The sequence below is a fragment of the Artemia franciscana genome, chromosome 1 (genome assembly GCF_032884065.1).
Source record: "Artemia franciscana chromosome 1, ASM3288406v1, whole genome shotgun sequence".
Classification (NCBI taxonomy): Eukaryota; Metazoa; Arthropoda; class Branchiopoda; order Anostraca; family Artemiidae; genus Artemia; species Artemia franciscana.
The window spans coordinates 8766168-8784193 of NC_088863.1; the positions used below are offsets into that span (position 1 = coordinate 8766168).

Sequence of the window (18026 nt, forward strand, 5' to 3'; positions counted from 1 at the left end):
AGATGGACCGCGGGAAAAAAGGGTCTTCAACAATCAGTGATGCAAATAATATGGAGGTTAGCTTTGTACCTACACGTATGTTTGTAAATTTTTCCCCATTCTTTCGAGTATTAAATAAAAAACAAAGTTTTTTTAACTGAAAGTAAGGAGCGAAATTAAAACTTAAACGAACAGAAATTACTCCGTATATGAAAGGGGCTGCCCCCCCTCAACGTTCCGCTCTTTACGCTAAAGTTTGACTCTTTCTCTCAACTCTACTTTTTAAAACAATAAATCCTTAGCTTAAAGAGCTGGGCGTTGAAGGGGGAACAGCCCCGTTTTTATACGGAGTAATTTCTGTTTGTTTTAAGTTTTAATATCGGTCCTTACTTTCAGTTAAAAAAACCTGTTTTTTTTATTTAATTTCTGAACGTTTTTGAATACATCTTTTGATTTTGGCTCTCCGCGCATGAATAATCAAAACGAAATTTGGATATTAATTTATTTTTATGGCTAAATGGCTTTTTCATAGTTTTGGTCGGACAATGTTGAGAAAAAAGGAGCAGGGGAGTAGGCCTAGTAGTTACCCTCCAACTTTTTGGTTATTTAAAAAGGCAACTAGAACTTTTAATTTTTTACGAACGTTTTTATTAGTAAAAATACACGTAACTTACGAAAGTAAAACAGTTCAAAATAGGGATGAAACCTTTTTATTGACAGTGAATAGATATAAAATTATTTAACTGGATATTTCGAACACATATATAGTGTTCATCATCAGCAGTAAGACTCTTTTTTTTCATCTCTCAGTAAAGCGTTTAATTTTGAATCGTAGTCCTTGGTGTCCATTAACACTAAAGTGTTACCCTTGTCTGCTTTTGTAATAATAATAGATTCGCCCCTTCTTAAATTATTAAGAATCTTTATGTCTTTGAAAGAATTGGTAGGGATTTCTGGTTTTAAAGCAAACTCTGACAGGGTTTTAACTGTAGAAGCTCTTACTAGGCTAACATCTTTGATTAGGATGGGGTTTCTATGTAAAGATGTTTCTATTGAAGAGATAATTTCTTCTACTGGGACTTTATTAGTTTTAAAACAAAATTTTGGACCCTTTTCTAATACGGAATTTTCTTGTAACATTAAGGTCCTTGATGAAAAATAAATTACACCTGGTCGAAGTGTTGACGAAGGTATTACGGCTTTATTCTCAGATAATTTTGAAAACTTTTAAAGTAATCTTTCTCTGGAAAGGTGAAAGTCCTGATTGAAGGATTTCTTGCTGTTTGTTGAATAAAACAAAAATCACTTGCACTCACCAAAGTTATCTACCTGTTATGTACGTAACTTACGAATTAACTTACGTAACGAACTTCTAAATTCGTATGTTTTTATTACGTATATGAGGAGGTTCACCCTCTCGTTAATACCTCGCTCTTTACAAAAGCTTAAATTTTGTCTTAATTCCTTGAGAATGACCCCTGAATCACAAAGACCATAGAATAAACAGTTGAAATTAATAAAATTACTTTAGCGTAAAGAGCAAGGTATTAGGAGGAGGAGAACCCCTCGTATGTTAATGCAATTATAACTTCTGTTCGTTTTAATTTTTAATGCTGCTCCTTACTTTCAATTGAAAAAACTTTTCATATTTACTTTTTCATGGTTCTTTGAGAAGAATGCTAAAAAATCCTGCGCCCCCTTCATGGAAATTTTCTTCCCCCATCACAAATTTCTCCATGGACAGTTCCCCCCGCATAAACCCCTCCCCTCAAACCCTCCCCCACAACCAAAATATCCCCCTGAAAGCGTCTGTACACTTCCCAATAACCATTACTATATTTAAACACTGGTCAAAGTTTGTAACTTGCAGCCCCTCCCACGGGTACTGTGGGGGAGTAAGTCGTCCCCAAAGACATAGTTATTAGGTTTTTCGACTATGCTGAATAAAATGGCTATCTCAGAATTTTGATCCGGTGACTTTGGGAAACAAATGAGCGTGGGAGGGGGTCTAGGTGCCCTCAAATTTTTTGGTCACTTAAAAGGGCACTAGGACTTTTAACTTCCATTAGAATGAGCCCTCTCACGACATGTTAGGACCACTGGGTCGATACGATCGCCCCTGGGGGAAAAAACAAACAAAAAAACAAATAAACACGCACCCGTGATTTGTCTTCTGGCAAAAAATGCGAAATTCCACATTTTTGTAGATAGGAGCTTGAAACTTCTACAACAAGATACGCTGAATCTGATGGTGTGATTTTCGTTAAGATTGTATGACTTTTAGGGGTTGTTTCCCCTATTTTATAAAATGAGGCAAATTTTCTCAGGCTTGTAACTTTTGATGGGTAATTCTAAACTTAATGAAACTTATATATTTACAATCAGCATTAAAATGAGATTCTTTTGATGTAACTACTGTTATAAAAATTCTGTTTTTTAGAGTTTTGGTTACTATTGAGCCGGGTCGCTCCTTACTACAGTTCGTTACCACGAACTGTTTGATAAATTCTCCATACAAAACCAAAATCCTACAGAGAAAATATTTTTACCATTACTCAAAGTTGTACAGTATTATATTGCTTGAATGTTGATATAAGGACAGGGTAGAAGGTCAACGGGTTTGTACAGTGGGAGGGAAGTTACCAAACTGAAAAGGCATTTCTTGGGAGAATTGCATAAGAGGTCATTTAAATAGAATTTTCTGTTATTCCGTACCTTTACAGAAAACTATCGTGCAAATTCTCATCTTTTTAAATGTCGTAAGACCTCCAGTTTTCCGACACTTTCGGGCAAATTGAATAATTTGTCTTTCAAAGTGAAAAGTTTTGATTTGAAGGCATTACTGTACTTCCCACAAATTTTTTTAAAATAATCTCTCGTGATTGTCTTATCAATCTGTGAAAAAAACACAAGTGTCAGAAACGTTCTAAATCAACAAACACAACTATTTAAACCAGTAATGGTTTTTACTTGTACTGTGCTTCGTGCAAGGCGTGATTTTGATAAGTACTGGAAAAGGAGAAGGATTTTCCAACTTTCAGCTGTTAGTTCATTATTTTAACAGTTATTGTAGGGTAAAGCAACCGGTACTGGGACACAGACCTATTCTGGGACAGAATCTTTAATTCGATTGCAACATTTCCAATACTGGGACAAAAGACTTTAATCTTGGACATCCAATCTACATTTTTCTGGGTTGCTTCCAAAAAAACCTGTTTAGACATTCTTTGCTGATATCTACGACTCGTGCTCTTTGTCTTGTTATTAGACAGTTTAATGTCTTGAAATTCATTATCTTAAATTGGATTTTCCAAGAGAAAATCCATGTTGAAATGTCAAAAAGTCAAATGTCAAGAGAAAATGTCAAAAAGTGTGAAGAGTGAACAAAGTGTCCCAGTACCAGTCACTTTACCCTAGGCTATTAAATGGGTTAATATTATTTAGCCTGTAGACCCATCCCTGAGAGTTTCATTTTCCTAACCTAAACCCTTTCCAAATTAGCAAGAAGTCAATTAACTAGAATTTTACCAATATTTGCAATCGGCCATTAAATTTCTTAGTTTATGCTTTTCAAACATAAGTCAATCTGTTCATTTCTGGCAATATACCCCCACCCCACAATATTTTGCAAAAATGAAAGAAAACCATACAGAAAAGAAATTGTGGTAAAATTCTAGTTAAGTGACTTCTTGCTATCTCAGAAAGGGGTTAGGTTAGGAAAATAAAACTTTTGGGGATGGGTCTACAGGCTTAAGTATATCCCAGGAAGGTATTCTAAAGTACCCATCCCCACTCCTTTTCCCTCTAGAGGGCCCTGAAATTTACCTACATGACAGGTCTGTACCTATGGAAATTTTGAAAAAACAACATTTAACCTTAATTTTCAGTTACCAGTTGCTTTTTCTCTGCCTTTAGTTCTGAAAATGTAATTCTTGTTATTTAAGTAGAATTCTGAGTCATCTCAATATTTTTTTTCAAAATTTAGGAAGTGTATTTGCATATCTTTAAAACCTTATAAATTGCAATTGAGCAAAGTTGTGAAGCTGAAAACAAATTTGTTGTACTTCATTCAAGCAGAAGATCTATTTTGCAAGGTTTCACTTTTATACCACACATATTTCAAAGGTCAGTGCCCTCCAGAGGGAGAAGGAGTAGAGGTGGGTACTTCAAAATACCTTCCTGGGACATACTTTAACCTGTAGACCCATCCCTGAAAGTTTCATTTTCCTAACCTAACCCCTTTCTGAGATAGCAAGAAGTCACTTAACTAGAATTTTACCCCCCCATAACATTCTAGTTGATTGACTTCTTGATATTTTGGAAAGTTGTTGGGCTAAGGAATTGAAATTTTCAGGGGTAGGTCTACAGAAAAAAGTACACCCTGGCAAAGTGTTTTTAGGTCCCTAACTATACCCCTCCCCCCTCCTCTATATAATGCAGCTTTTTGTGCATTACAGTTTATATTTTTGTGAAATTTGATCCTATATTACTATTAAAAATGTAAATCCTTGCTTACCTTAGAAAAAGTCAACTTCTTACTGTTTTTTAAGCTACTATATTCCATAATTGTAACACCAACATTGACCAACAATTATTACCTTTTATGGTATAGTTCAGACTAGAATGTAGGCATTTAAATGAACCATCTGTTTTGAAATAATTACCTAAAGACCTTTAAATAGGGGTAAATAGAGATGAGAACATTGAACTTCAAGTGAGATTATTCAAGTGGAAATAAAGAAGTAACATTAAACTTAAAATGAACAAGAATCTTCCTATTTACAAAGTAAATTTTATTATTCTTATTTTATTATATCCGTGAAAAATTTATAATGATAGAAATATAGTTAAAGACTGCTAACAAATCTGTAAGTTGTTCATAAGTCTTCTTTGTTTTTGTTGAATTGAGAGGTCCTATCTAAGACAGTGTCAAATCACAAAAACTTAGAGGGGTGTAAAATGCATTTTGAAAATATAGCAGGGGGGGGGTAATTTGTCATTCTTTTTCAAAGAAAACAAAGGCATTTTCAATTAAAATATAAAAAAAAAATTAGAGGGGGAGTATGGGTTGGTTCCCTTGTCCCTCCTGTAATTGACACCACTTGTCTCAGATTTCGGTTTTGCCTCTCTTCAGGTTTTTAAAAATCATTTTTGAGCCTTCTTGAACAAATGGACTTTCTCTACACCATTATGATTTAAATGTAGATGTTAATGACTCACTTATACTGTCATTAACTGATATGTTGTCACTATCTGAGGCCAATATTTGTAAGGCTTATTTTGAGCCCTTCCTCTCATCCATTTTGAGCCCTTCTTTTGGCTCAAAATGTACATACAACTTTGCTTTACCTAGCATTTTAATATTCTGATATATTCGAATCTTAAAAATACTTAATTATCCTACTGAAAAATACTGAAAATAAATTAGGCTAAAAAATACATTTTGGGTTCAACAAACAGTTGCTTGTCCAAAGAATTTTGATATATCAGATTTTGAATTTGGAAATTTGATTTGATCCATCAGTTTCTGATGGTATGATAGATAGAAGTAAGTCATAATGGCCTAAACCACAATGAAGCTCCAGAGGAGAATTAAGGTGAAATATATGGGGGACAAAACTTGCTTTTTCATGTCAGAGGCTGCTGTTTAGAGAGGACCCCAGGCCCATGGGTGTCATCCACTATTCTGAATACTCAGACTAGTGGACTCTTTGGAACATCCTGATAGGTATTTTTTTACCAAATATAGTCCAACTTATTAAAACCTGAAATCTACTTTTGATACAATAACCACACAAAATATAAGCAATTAATATTATTCATTCAATGGTTTACTGTGAAAGGTTGACATCAAAGGTCAGAGTTTTTGCTGTATGTTTTGTGTCATCATGCAGATTAGAAAGCATAAGGCAATTTTGCTTTCAAACCCAACAATATTACATCTTCTTCCAGGAGTTTCACAATAGATCCTTTTCAGTCTCCAAGACCTTACTTACTTGTACTTGTAGCAGGACCAGACAAGGATGCCTCATCCAGCTTCTAGGAGACTATGTATGGTTTACTCCCATTTGTTGCAATCTTGTGCCAACTCTTCAGCAAACCAGAGCCAGCAGCTCTCCCACTTTCTGCCAAATCTTTGAAATCCACCAATGGAGTTGAGGCTGTTTTTGGCAGTTGCCCACCAATTTTTTAATTGACTGCCAGGTTGCCTGTGCCAATCTAGCAACAGGGCAGCTAGAAGTACTTGCTTTATGATGCAGTCAATGGGTCTTCTAAGCACATGACCAAGCCAAAGCAGTCTTCTCTTTTTGACAATTGTGGCAGCAGGTTTGATTTGACAGCAGTAGTGGCGCACATCAACATTTGAGATTCTGTTGGAGTATCAAATCTTCAGGACTTTTTGTAGACAGTGGTGGTCAAAGACTTTCAAATCATGGAGATGAAGTGCCTTCAGTGGCCAAGTTTTGACTAAATAAAAGAGGGACAGATTTAACATCCACTTTATATACAGACAGTTTTGTCTTCATGCTGATCTGCTGGCTCCACAAATGGCAACAGAGTTGTGAGAAGATAGCCTGGGCTTTATTCTTTTCTGTACGTCAAGGTTGCAGCCTCCATGAGTGTCTTTACTGAGCCAAGATAGGTGAAGTTATCAACTTTTTCCAACTTTTGTCCATAAAGAACAAACTGATAATCTGACTGTATATTTAGATCATGACTTTAGTTTTGGCCATGTTGATCTTCATACCTAATAGCTGAGAAAAATGTACTATTTCATTTAACATTGCTTGGGCAGTTGCTGGATCAGCAGCAAGAGCGTTGATGTCATCTGCATAGTCCAGGTTAGACACATTAATGCCCAATCCCATAACAACACCATCAGAACTTGAGAGTGCCCTTTCTAGAATCCAATCTATAAAGTAGTTAAACAAAACATGGGACAATATACACCCCTGTTTCACACTGCTTTCTACACTGAAGGGCTCAGTTTCTTTGCCCAGCACTCTTATGATCAATCTGCAATGCTTGTAGTAGGCTTTCAACTGGCATACCATCTTCCATTTTCCAAAAATAACTTACTTTGCTTGGCCCTCCCTCTCCAAATGGAGCAAAATGTAACCGGCTGTGTAAATTTCTATCATATTGTGCAGTAGCATGCCCAGTATGTCTCTTTTCCTTTTTGTAATTTCACAGCAAATGGCTATCAATTGGTGGGGAGAAAAGAATAATGTTGTTATACCAGACTTTTTTTTTTACCAGAGAGGAATAGAATTGGTGTCAGACCTCAAAAAGCGATACCAGTGTACCTGCAAGGCTGGGGACCTTTGCAGTAAACTTTGTTCCCACTTGAGGAGTGGCACTCCTCAAGGCTAGTAAACAACACAGCATTTGCATGGGATTCTGACTGATGGAAAATTCTTCTGTGCTTGGTCTGTTTTGGCATTTGTTTCCAGGCTAATAAACTCTTCCTAGCTAATTTATCTACTATGGGTTGCCTCCTCATAGTTGGATAATATTTGTAGGCATGAATATATAATGAGTTGGTGGTAATAGGCTTGAGATTGTCTGTTCAGAATTTCAACTCTTGTTGATAGAAAAGCATCACCAAGTGCTGAAAACCTGATTGTGACCAAGACAAGCCAGAATTGTACAAATCCCTCACTCATACTGGAGGTCCCAGGGACTCCCTGGTGCCTGGTTCCAAGTGCTTTGGTGTAGACTTAAGAAGATGTTTTGCTGCCCATCCTGCACTGGGTTCTGGGACCATTACTTTTTCTGATGCTTAAAAAATAGCTATCTTATCGACATTTTAACTGACAAATTCAGATGCTTTGAACTAGACCCATCAGGAGCTTCAGAAAATCATATCCCAGGAGTGGGGAACATGAACAGTGATATAGAATTTATTTACTCATGCAGGAAGAATGGGGTACATAGACAGGGAGCAGGGTTCATGATGAATAAGGAAGCTGCTTAGTCTTGTCCAGGCTGGGAAGGTATGAATAATAGAATATGAATTGCTCATTTTATGACTAAAATGTGCAGGATATCAGACATAGCAGAATATGCCCCTTTAAAACTGATTGATCAAAACTGTAGTGACTCAGATGAATTTTGCTTACAGTTACAGGAACAAATAGACAGGGTCCCAGGTAGAGGTATGGTGTTTCATTTGGAGATTTTAATGCCCAGGTCAGTGGAAATAGGGATAGGTAATATCCTAGTCTAGGTAAATTAGACATAGGAAAAGAAAACAGTAATGGCTACAGGCTGCTGCGATTTTGTAGGTATAACAATCTAGTTACAACCAATACAGTATTTGGTCATGAAATATCCCATAAGTTACTATGGTATTCACATGATGGTAAGATAGCTAACCTTATTGATTATGTTATCATAAACCAAAGACTGGCAGGATGAATCCAAAATACTAGGATATATAGGAGTGTTGTTATTGATGTTTGAAGTAAAGACCACCATCTAGTAGTGCCAAGGGTTAATTTAAAGCTGAAATATCCGAAGGCTAACTACCTTCCAGAGTTACAACGTTGATAGACTACAGAATGAGAATTCAAGAGAAATTATCCAGGAACAGTTGAATATTAACTGGAAAGTTTAAAATGAGCTATATTTTGGCTAAAAAAGAAAGCGTCTTGTGAGATAGACAAAGTGAGTGCTCTATGCATCATTAATGGAATTTATGTTCTGATGTGTCATCTCAGCCTCCTCATGCAAATGATACTAGATACAGGTATTGTTCCTTCTTTGTTCTGCATCTACGATCTGACTCTGATTATCAAAATAGGAAAATCTGAGTTGGTATTTCACTCATTCCGTCCCATCACCATCTCTACTACACTTGGTAAAATTTTTGAGCTCCTTTTTATTGATGAGCTAAAACTGGATTGTTACGTTCCCCCATATCAGCTTGGTTTTCAGGTTCATCTTGATTGTTTCCGTACTCTTAGAGCAGTTTTGACTGCCCTTGCTGACGCTGAATCAACAGAAGAAAGTCTGATCTTTGCTGGACATGACCTTAAACGTGCCTTTGATTCATTTGTCCATGCTTCTTCATATGGCCAAGCTATGCGTTAACCCATCTGTTGTCCGAGTTCTCAGGGATTTATATAGGAGTTTTAAAGTGCGTTTTAAGCACCCATCCTGTTTATTCCTGTAGTCGGTTCTTCACCAATCCCAATTCAATTGCATTAATTATCATGTGAGGCCTAACCCTTTGAACGTAAAGAAAGGGACTAATTTTGACTCTTTCTCACAGCTCTATTTTATAAAGCAATAAAAAATTTAAGCCTAGAGAGCGAGGCGTGAGGAGAGGGCAGCCCCTTTCATATACGAATAATTTCTGTTCGTTTTAAGTTTTAATGTTGCTCCATACTTTCAGTTAAAAAAAGACTTTTTTATTTAATTTCTGAACGTTTTTGAATTAATGCAGGTTTTGAATTTAGCTCACCGTACATGAATAATTAAAACGAAATTTGTTTACGTATATTAATGTTACTTTTTTAAACTTATAATAACCTTATGATAACCTAAGTTTGATTTTTGTTTCAGTTGTGTAAGAATGACTCCTGAATCATAAAGCCTATTTAATTAGAATAATAACCCCTTTTAAAAGTTAAAAAAGAAACTTTAGCATAAGAGCGAAGAGGCAACCCATCTCATATATGTTATATTTTCTGCTTGTTTTAAGTTTTAATGTTGCTCCTTACTCTCAGTTGAAAAACTTGTTTTTTATTTAATTGCTGATCGTTTTTAAATAATGTCGGGAAATCCAGCTCCTCCTCAATGGGAATAATTTTGAAAGGCATAGTAACAAAATGGTCAAAGAGATCAAAACTATTTTTATGAAAATGAGGGTCACAAGTTGAGCAATTCTTAAATGACTGAAATGAATGAAAGAAAAGATCTTATACTTAATAATTTATGTTCGTTTTAAGTTCTAATGTTATTTCTGACTTTCAGTTGGAATTTTTTTTTTTATTCAATAACAATCACTAGCCAAAGACATACAATATCTTTGGTTTATTATCACATAAAATCATAGTTATGAAGCTGCTCAAGGTAAAATTAAATGATAAGATTGGCCAGAAAATAACACAAACAAATTATTGCTTGTATTGGCCATTATTTTCATTTTTCGCATGTCCCACTACTGTTTTTTACTGACTTTGTACAATAAATTCAAGCATTTCCAAGACTGGGGGGGGGGTGAATAGTAAATAATTCTTATAATTCATAGGCTATATTCCTTTAGGTATAAAGGAAAAAAAGTGTTTTTATAATTACTATGTATGACAAATTCAAGAATTTACCTACATATATTAATATTTATGATCACAAATATCTGTTTCAGCATTTTGAAGGGCGGAAGAGAAATTGTTACTCAGTAGCTGTCAGATATGTTCATAGGGCATTGGCCTATACAACAAATTCTAGGAAGTTGAAGAAGAAAGCAGTTCGAAGGGTAAGAGTTTTTTCCCTTCATTTTGTTTATTTTTCTAATGTATTTTAGGATAAATTTTTTGCAGTTCATATAATTGACTTACCAATAAAGTGAACATACTACTCAATGCCTTTTTTCATGTTCTTTACGAATATAATAATTGCTTCTGCCGCAAATTCAAGTGTAGGCACTTTTAACCTAACCTAAACTAACCTTTTTATAAATAATTTTAGGACTGAGAAAATGTAGGATTATTTTGTCGAAAACGACCGAGAAAACGGCGCTGAGAAAACGTAGCATTATTTTGTCAGAAAACAACCGATAACTCATGCTTTAATTGAAAATTCGTCATTTTTAAGAGCTCAAAAAATGCTTAAATTTGAATTTGCGGTAGAAGCGATTATTAGATTCGTAAAGAACATAAAAAAAGCTTTAAGTGGTATGTTCACTTTATTGGTAGGTCAATTTTATGAACTGTGAAAATTTTAAGTATTTTAGTAGAAAGGGTGGGATCCGATTTTTACTAAATCGGAAAAACTCTAAAATCAACCCCAGGAGCTTTCTCTATAAACACTAAAAAAAAACTAACAAATTAATTTTAAAACTTTTTTTCTTGCGGAAGTAAATGGCAAAGTTAAACTTAAAAAGAGCAAAAAATTCTTTTGCAGCAAATACTTTGGAAAAGAGTCAACTGCATTGGCTTCCATAAGCACTAGAATTGCACGTTTGCTAATTGCCTGCTTAATCGTATCCGCACTAAGGCTGAGAATTTGGGAAATCTCGTACGTTTTACATTGTAGATATACATGCAGGAGCCGATTTATGTAACCCTAGGTAAGTTATGGTCAAACTTTTATGTAAGTTATGGTCTTTTAACTTCGATCTTTCTTATTAGAGGCCTCAGACAATGTTCAATGTTAAGTCCTATTATATTTAATATTCATATGACCACGGTGACTAGGGCGGTGAACGATGGAATTTATAGTGACATTTGTGACCTTAGTTGTGTTGCAAGAGCAACACTTTGGTTTTGTCCCGTTTTTTTTTTCTATGCCGCCGATGTTGGCTTATTTCTGGAAACTGGTAAGGGTCTAACCTGTGCAGTTTTTACGGAAAGTGTGGACCTCAGGCTGGATTGATGAATATGGCATTACATTTTGGAAAGCTCCACAGAACTCTTGCCTGGGGCCAAAAAGGAAGGTTTTTGCTTGTCCACGAGCCAGAGCCTATGGTGTCCGAACTGAATTGGAGTTGTGTAGCCTATGTCAGAGAGGAGTATCTAAAGTTGTGCAGCCAAGTTTTTGTTTCATCAAACCATGTTTCTGCTTTCGAGTGGAAAGCTCCGTTCTAGCAGGCAAGCAGGCAGGCACCACTTTCAAATTGAAGATGGACTAAAATCTATAAGTGTTAAATATATGCGGCAGTTACCCGGCCCCACAGCCAATATATTCTGCTTTGAATGATAAATAGAAAAAATTACAGAAGCAAAAAAGCGACATTTTCCCACGGGTCTGAAAGTGCTGCCGTGATTTTGTCTGGGTTTATCGTTTGTTTTTTGATAAAAACTCAATCTTGGGATTGAGGTAGAGAAATGTTATCAGATGTACCTCTTAAACTTTAAAAGTTCTGTCATTGCTAAAGAAATTGGAGCTTATCCTTTGCTCCTTTCTAAGTGGTAAGGTTAGAAAGTTGGCCTACAGCAAAAAGAATCAACTTTTGAACTAAGACAGAAATTTTTTTTCGACGGCAATCGATAGCTCTTGATGAGCTGATCAAAGTTTATGTCATCCATTTTTTGGTACAAAAATTCCTTCATGAGATATGCTAGTTTGGAAGTTTCAAGGGGTTGACAACTTCAGTAGTAGGGTACACACTAAAACCAAAAATAAGCCGATACCAATTGTGAGACATGTAGGGGACTTCTAAGGAAAGATCGGCTGTTAGCTCATAATCATCTTCGGCAGTGAGGGGCTTGCAAATTCTGCTATTTGGTGTACCTATTATTTGTTTCTAGTGTATTTGATGGTAAGACCGAGTTGGTTCCAGTGGTAAGACATGTAGGGGACTTGTAAGTAATAATCGTCTGTTAGGCTACAATCATCTTTAGTGAAGAGGGGTTTGTAACTTTTGCTAGTTGGTGTAGCCTACCCATACTCAGTGTAACCTAGAATTAAGTGTTTACGCAACGGGTACAAACGATAACGTAAATCGACGAGGTAGTTTCGTAATAATTAATAGAGTGTCATCTATGGTATTTTGATCCTGAAAAGTTACGGATAGCTTGACAATACCAACTAGATTATATAAGATATTGTTCCAAGTCTTGATCCGTCACGATGTCTACGATTGAAAAGGATAAAGTTCAACTGGCTGCAAAGTCAATTTAGTCCCTTCTTTCGATATTCTTCTGTTATTGTTGTTTTTTTTCAACGCTGAGGAATAGCCTTTGATCATGTGATTACTGATCGCGTTCTTCTTTGAACATAACGTTTTAAAAGCTTAGATAGGCTGACAACTTCAGCGTTTAACCGATAGCAAAGAAACAAAACCAAAGTGTTGCTCTCGCAAAACACTTTATTCGGCGAAGCCGGACAAAGGTTGCCGCAACACTTCGCGTTGCTCAGGCAACGTAGGTCTAGTTAGATTTTCTATGCAGATGATGTCCTGAGTATCAGTTGGAGTCTTCCTACTTTACAGGCAAACCTTGATTCGTTGATTTCTGATTATTAGATTCTCTTTATCTTGCTAATCATGTTCAAACAGGTATTTGAAAATAGGTGCTCGTTCTATTATGCCAATGAATTATCTCTTGTAGTATGATTTTGTAAGTAAATCAATGCTCTAGTTTAGTATGGGCAAGCTTGAGCATCTAAATAAGGGTGTAAACTCTGTAGTTTAGGCAAGCTTCAGTGCCAAAATATGGTGTGCTATCAGAATGCCTATATCATCATTACTGGAAGCGTCGGTGGTTGCCCCAAACCACGCATAGGACTGCTGGCCGAAGGCAGAGAAACAGGAAGCTGGTGCCTGCGCTATACGGACCATTGTCCGCATGCGCAAAAGTTTTTTTCAGATAAAAATGTTACTGACAGGAACTAATCTCTGGGGATTTGTTGGTGAAGAGTGTAAGAATGGGTTTAATTTTTGGAGAGAGCCCGGGTTTATTATTATGTGTAAGATTTGAGAGTAATATTAATAGTAAAGATTGTGAATGTAACGAATATGTAAAAAGAAAGATTGTGAATCCAATGAAGATGTACTAAGTAGAATAGCCAAAGGGCAGAATGTTTTTACATTGTCAAAATTTGAAGCACAGGCAGACATGTTAATGATTTAAGATTCTAATATTGAAAGCCGCGATAATGCCACGGTAATTTAATCGTCTAAGAATAGTTTCAGGGTACTTGTTTGACTAATCGTATGTTAAACTATAAACTGTTTGAAAATTGTGGTTTGATCCCACTTTCTTGGGCTGTAATGAAAGAAGTGTTAAGGAAATTTAAGCCGTTTTTGAACTGAGAGTGACATCTTACATTCACCTTCTTTTTTATATCTAAATTTGGAACCAGAAATATGTTTTTAGAGGTACAGATAAAAGTACAATTATTACATAAAGAAAAAAGCTATCTCTTATTGCTTCAATGAGTGGCCTTAAGAAGAACATTGTTCCGAAGAAAGGAGGATAAAATTTCGTAACTTCTGGGGTAGCCTAGATGTGCTAATCCTTGCCTGAGAGACTAAATTTGCTTCTTTATTTATGGGTATTATTTACAATCCGAATTTTTAGAAAGGAATTTATTCGAGATCTAGTAAGCCTAATTTTCCAGTTAATGTTTTGATGTTTGAGCAAAGAAACTCAATATCACCAAGAACAGTGAAAGTTGAATCTGATTATTTTGATTGGTTAAGTGGGAACTTACTCAACCATAATTGTCTTTAAAAAATTAGGAAAAATGGTGAATTCAGTTTTAAATGAAAAGGGCCTCATATGCAGTTTTTGGTAGTAACACTGCATGGCCCACGCAAAGAACTTAGTAGTCAAGAAGTTTCGTTAATCCGATACAAAACATATAAACAAGAACGTTAAAAAACGCTAAAAGAAAGCTAAAAAAGCTAAAGCTAGCTAAAAAAAAAGCTGAAGATAAAAAAGCTAAAGATAAGCTGAAAATGTGGCACCAAACAGTTTAAGAAGCCGTAGTTTTTCTACAATCTATTAATTAATTATTAATTTATTTTAATCATTATTATTAATATTTTATTAATTATTTTCATTTATTAACTGTGCGTTTTACTTTATTTTAATAAAAATAAAATTTGCAGAATTACAAAATGATTATAACCGTCAGATTGTTTTTTGAAATTTTGCTCTGCTAAAAAATCTTAATCCCGGGGCAATTGCCCTCTAACCGCCTGTGAATTGTCTCTGCTAACAAAACAGATTATTGATTACAGAATTTTTACGGAGGAAAATCCTTGTCAATTTTAACAAATTAATTCTGCTTATTTGTTTTGACAGCTCGACGTTGGCAACCCTGAGAAAATGTGCTATTGTCCTCCAAAGTTTGTTAGTATGAAACAAACAATTTTTTTTAGAAAGTCCTGGGTTTTGGAAGTGAATAGATCTAAAATTGGACGAGGGGGCAAAAAGTTTTCTTTATTTTCATTTTCTTGGTACTTTGTAAGATACAATGATTAAAAGAGGGGGATCACGAAACAAGACTTTCAAATATTAAATTGTTTTTAAGCACATAAAATGGAAAAACCTCTACTCACAACAATAGAGAGCAGAAAAAAGAGAAGAAGCGACAGAAAGAAAGGGACTTCATTCAAATATGACACTGAAAACAGGCGATGCAGGACTCCATGAATTTGGCAAAAAAAAATTGTGAAATCTTGCACATTTACTTATTGCGTCATATATTTGCTACTTCCTATAAAAATATCTCCCTTTTAGAGATGGATAGATAGGATACACGCAGGAGCTGCTGAATTCGGGTCAACCTATGAAGCTCTGATCACCGGCCTCGGACGATGTCATATTTCCCTTAACCATCAAACTTTGTCAAATCTAGCTGTTTGGGAGCCTAGAACGTTTAAGGTAATATGTTGTATTTATGTATATTTTTTATTATACAAATATTTATTTTCTTGTTTATTTGAGAACCAATCGAAAAGACACAAAAGTGAACAGAATGCAATAAAAACGAATTAAAAACGCGAAAATGACAAAGAACAAAAAAAACTATACGGAAATGAACGAAAAAAATTGCTACTTTAGTACTCGCACCCATTCGTGTTGACGAAATCCAGTTTCGCGATTGTCTTTCACACTTTGTCTAGGAACTGAAACTTCGTGGTTGCCTACTTAGAACTTGGCAACAATTTGTGAGCTCCCATGCCATGGAGGCGTTCGAAGTAGATGCTTTGCAAATTAGAACAATAATAATAAAGACATCTAAGTTCATAAAAATAACCTTTTGATTATATATATATATAATGTATGTAATTTATATAATTTATATAATTATATATATATATATATATATATATATATATATATATATATATATATATATATATATATATATATATATATATATATAAATATATATAATTTATATATATATATATATATATATATATATATATATATATATATATATATATATATATATATATATATATATTGATTATATATGTCATCGTTCTTTGGTATTCATGAAACGATCAACCTTTTTGTTTCAAGCAAATTCGTACATAATTCAAATAATAATAAAATAATTCAAATTCAAATAATATACAATAAAATATATAATTAATAATATAATTTAAAATATATAATTCACAATAAATTATTCATTGTTCATGTAAAAATTATTCACAATAATAATTTAAAATATATAATTCATAGTTCAAATAATAATAATAAAATAGTTGCTTTGTGCAACATCCCCTGCCCCATACAATCCCCTACCCCCATACCCATAGCATAAATAAGGTGTGCCCCATTGAAATTAGTCTCAAAGGCCTTCACAGAAAATTGCAAAAAAAGACGGAAGCTAAATTGCTTAGTGTTGTTAATTCCAGAACAGATCTAGGTGGGAGGAAGGCTAGAGGGGATAAGCGCCCCGGGTGGCACACCAGGGGGTGGCAAAAAGCTTAAATTGTTATTATTTGTACAATTGCCCCCTCCTCCATGAGAAAAAACCTAACTTCGTCGCTGTGTTAATTCTACTGCTACTGATAATTTACCGGAGCCTGATAGATTATTTACCTGAGTTCAACGCAGCTATGTAGGTTTCTCCCCCACTATTCTAAGCCTCGTTCATTACTCTTTCCCATTGAGTTCCTACTCATTTTAAATTCTTTATTGTGACTTTTTCACATTGGAGGACGGGCTGAGTTCTGCTTAGCCGAATTTATGTCTTTTGACGATTTTTTCTTTCTTCTTATTTTGTATCTTCTTCTTATTATTTTTCTTATATCTTCTTCTTCTATCTTGTTTTTTCTCTCTTTTGCATTTGTAAAAAGTGCGTAAAAAATTGATTATTATTATTTTTATGTACAAACGCGCGGAAATCATCCTAAATATGTTATTAGTGGGTTTCTTCTTTTATGCAAACCATCTTTTGACGGACTTGTTTTTCTTTTTTTTAATTATAAACCTGCCTTTCTGTCTTTTAGTGGAATAGCGATTAAAACAGGTTTTTTTCAGTCCTTGGTACATTTGTCATCTGCCCGCTTGCGACTGGAACCACCTGAACAACGAGGCTTAAATAACTTAGGTTCAGTACCTTCAGGAGTACTTATACGTGGGATGCTGAAATAATTTTTAGATTTTTGTATATTTAATAAAGCATTTAATAAACGTCATTAGTTTGAGTTCTTCGCAGTTTTAAGCTACTAGAAACAAGTCTTGCTTTAACTTGCGGCTTCCGAAAACGTGTCTCCGTGAAAACAAAAGGTAGAGATATGTTTTTTTTTTTTTGTCGTACTCGTCTACTTGTTACTCTACCGTACTCTGCAATAAGTTCAATTTAGCATGTCAATAATAATGTAAAAGGGAAGTATTTCTAGTTCTGTTTATCTATTTAAAAGTAACTAATTTACCTCTATGCATACCAAATTAGAGAAGTTGTTGCATTTAATTTATTTTCAATCTTTGGTACGAGGGTTATTGTTAAAGTAACCTCCGAATAGTTCTACAAAGAGTACCAAAATAAATGAATGTATGATCTCAAAATTACATCTTTTTTCTAGTTTGTAACATAATTGCCATACACATCGAAGCACTTATAACATCTCTGCACTAGCTTAAAAATTCCATCAGCATAAAATCCTGATGCTCGTGCCTTGAACTAGCTTATAGCATCATCTTGCAGTTCCTGGTTATCAGTGAACTACTGAGACCATTGGTAAATAGGACTGCAACCAGAGAAGGGAAGGGAAGGGATTTTAACCAGAGAGAGGGGGATTGTAACCATAGATAAGTACGTAAATCCTGTGGCAAGAGAATAATCAAAGATGTGGACCCGGTCAAATTCACTTAACAAAACCAAAAAAGCCTCGGCAAGATTTTCTGGCT

General features: G+C 34.8%; 1 protein-coding gene across 2 annotated transcripts; it reads left to right on the plus strand.

Moving 5' to 3' along the window:
- The first annotated feature begins 2803 nt into the window (after positions 1-2803).
- Positions 2804-17323, plus strand: LOC136025098 (large ribosomal subunit protein bL20m-like). Of its 2 annotated transcripts, none has more exons than XM_065700825.1 (4): positions 2804-3022; positions 10352-10462; positions 15396-15539; positions 17157-17323. In XM_065700825.1, the coding sequence occupies exons 1-4, from the start codon at positions 2939-2941 to the stop codon at positions 17268-17270; spliced, it is 453 nt and encodes a 150-aa protein (XP_065556897.1). In that variant the 5' UTR covers positions 2804-2938; the 3' UTR covers positions 17271-17323. The 2 variants fall into 2 exon arrangements, with proteins under 2 accessions (XP_065556897.1, XP_065556906.1); XM_065700834.1 differs by lacking the exon at positions 2804-3022 and adding an exon at positions 3262-3375.
- The last annotated feature ends 703 nt before the right edge of the window (positions 17324-18026 follow it).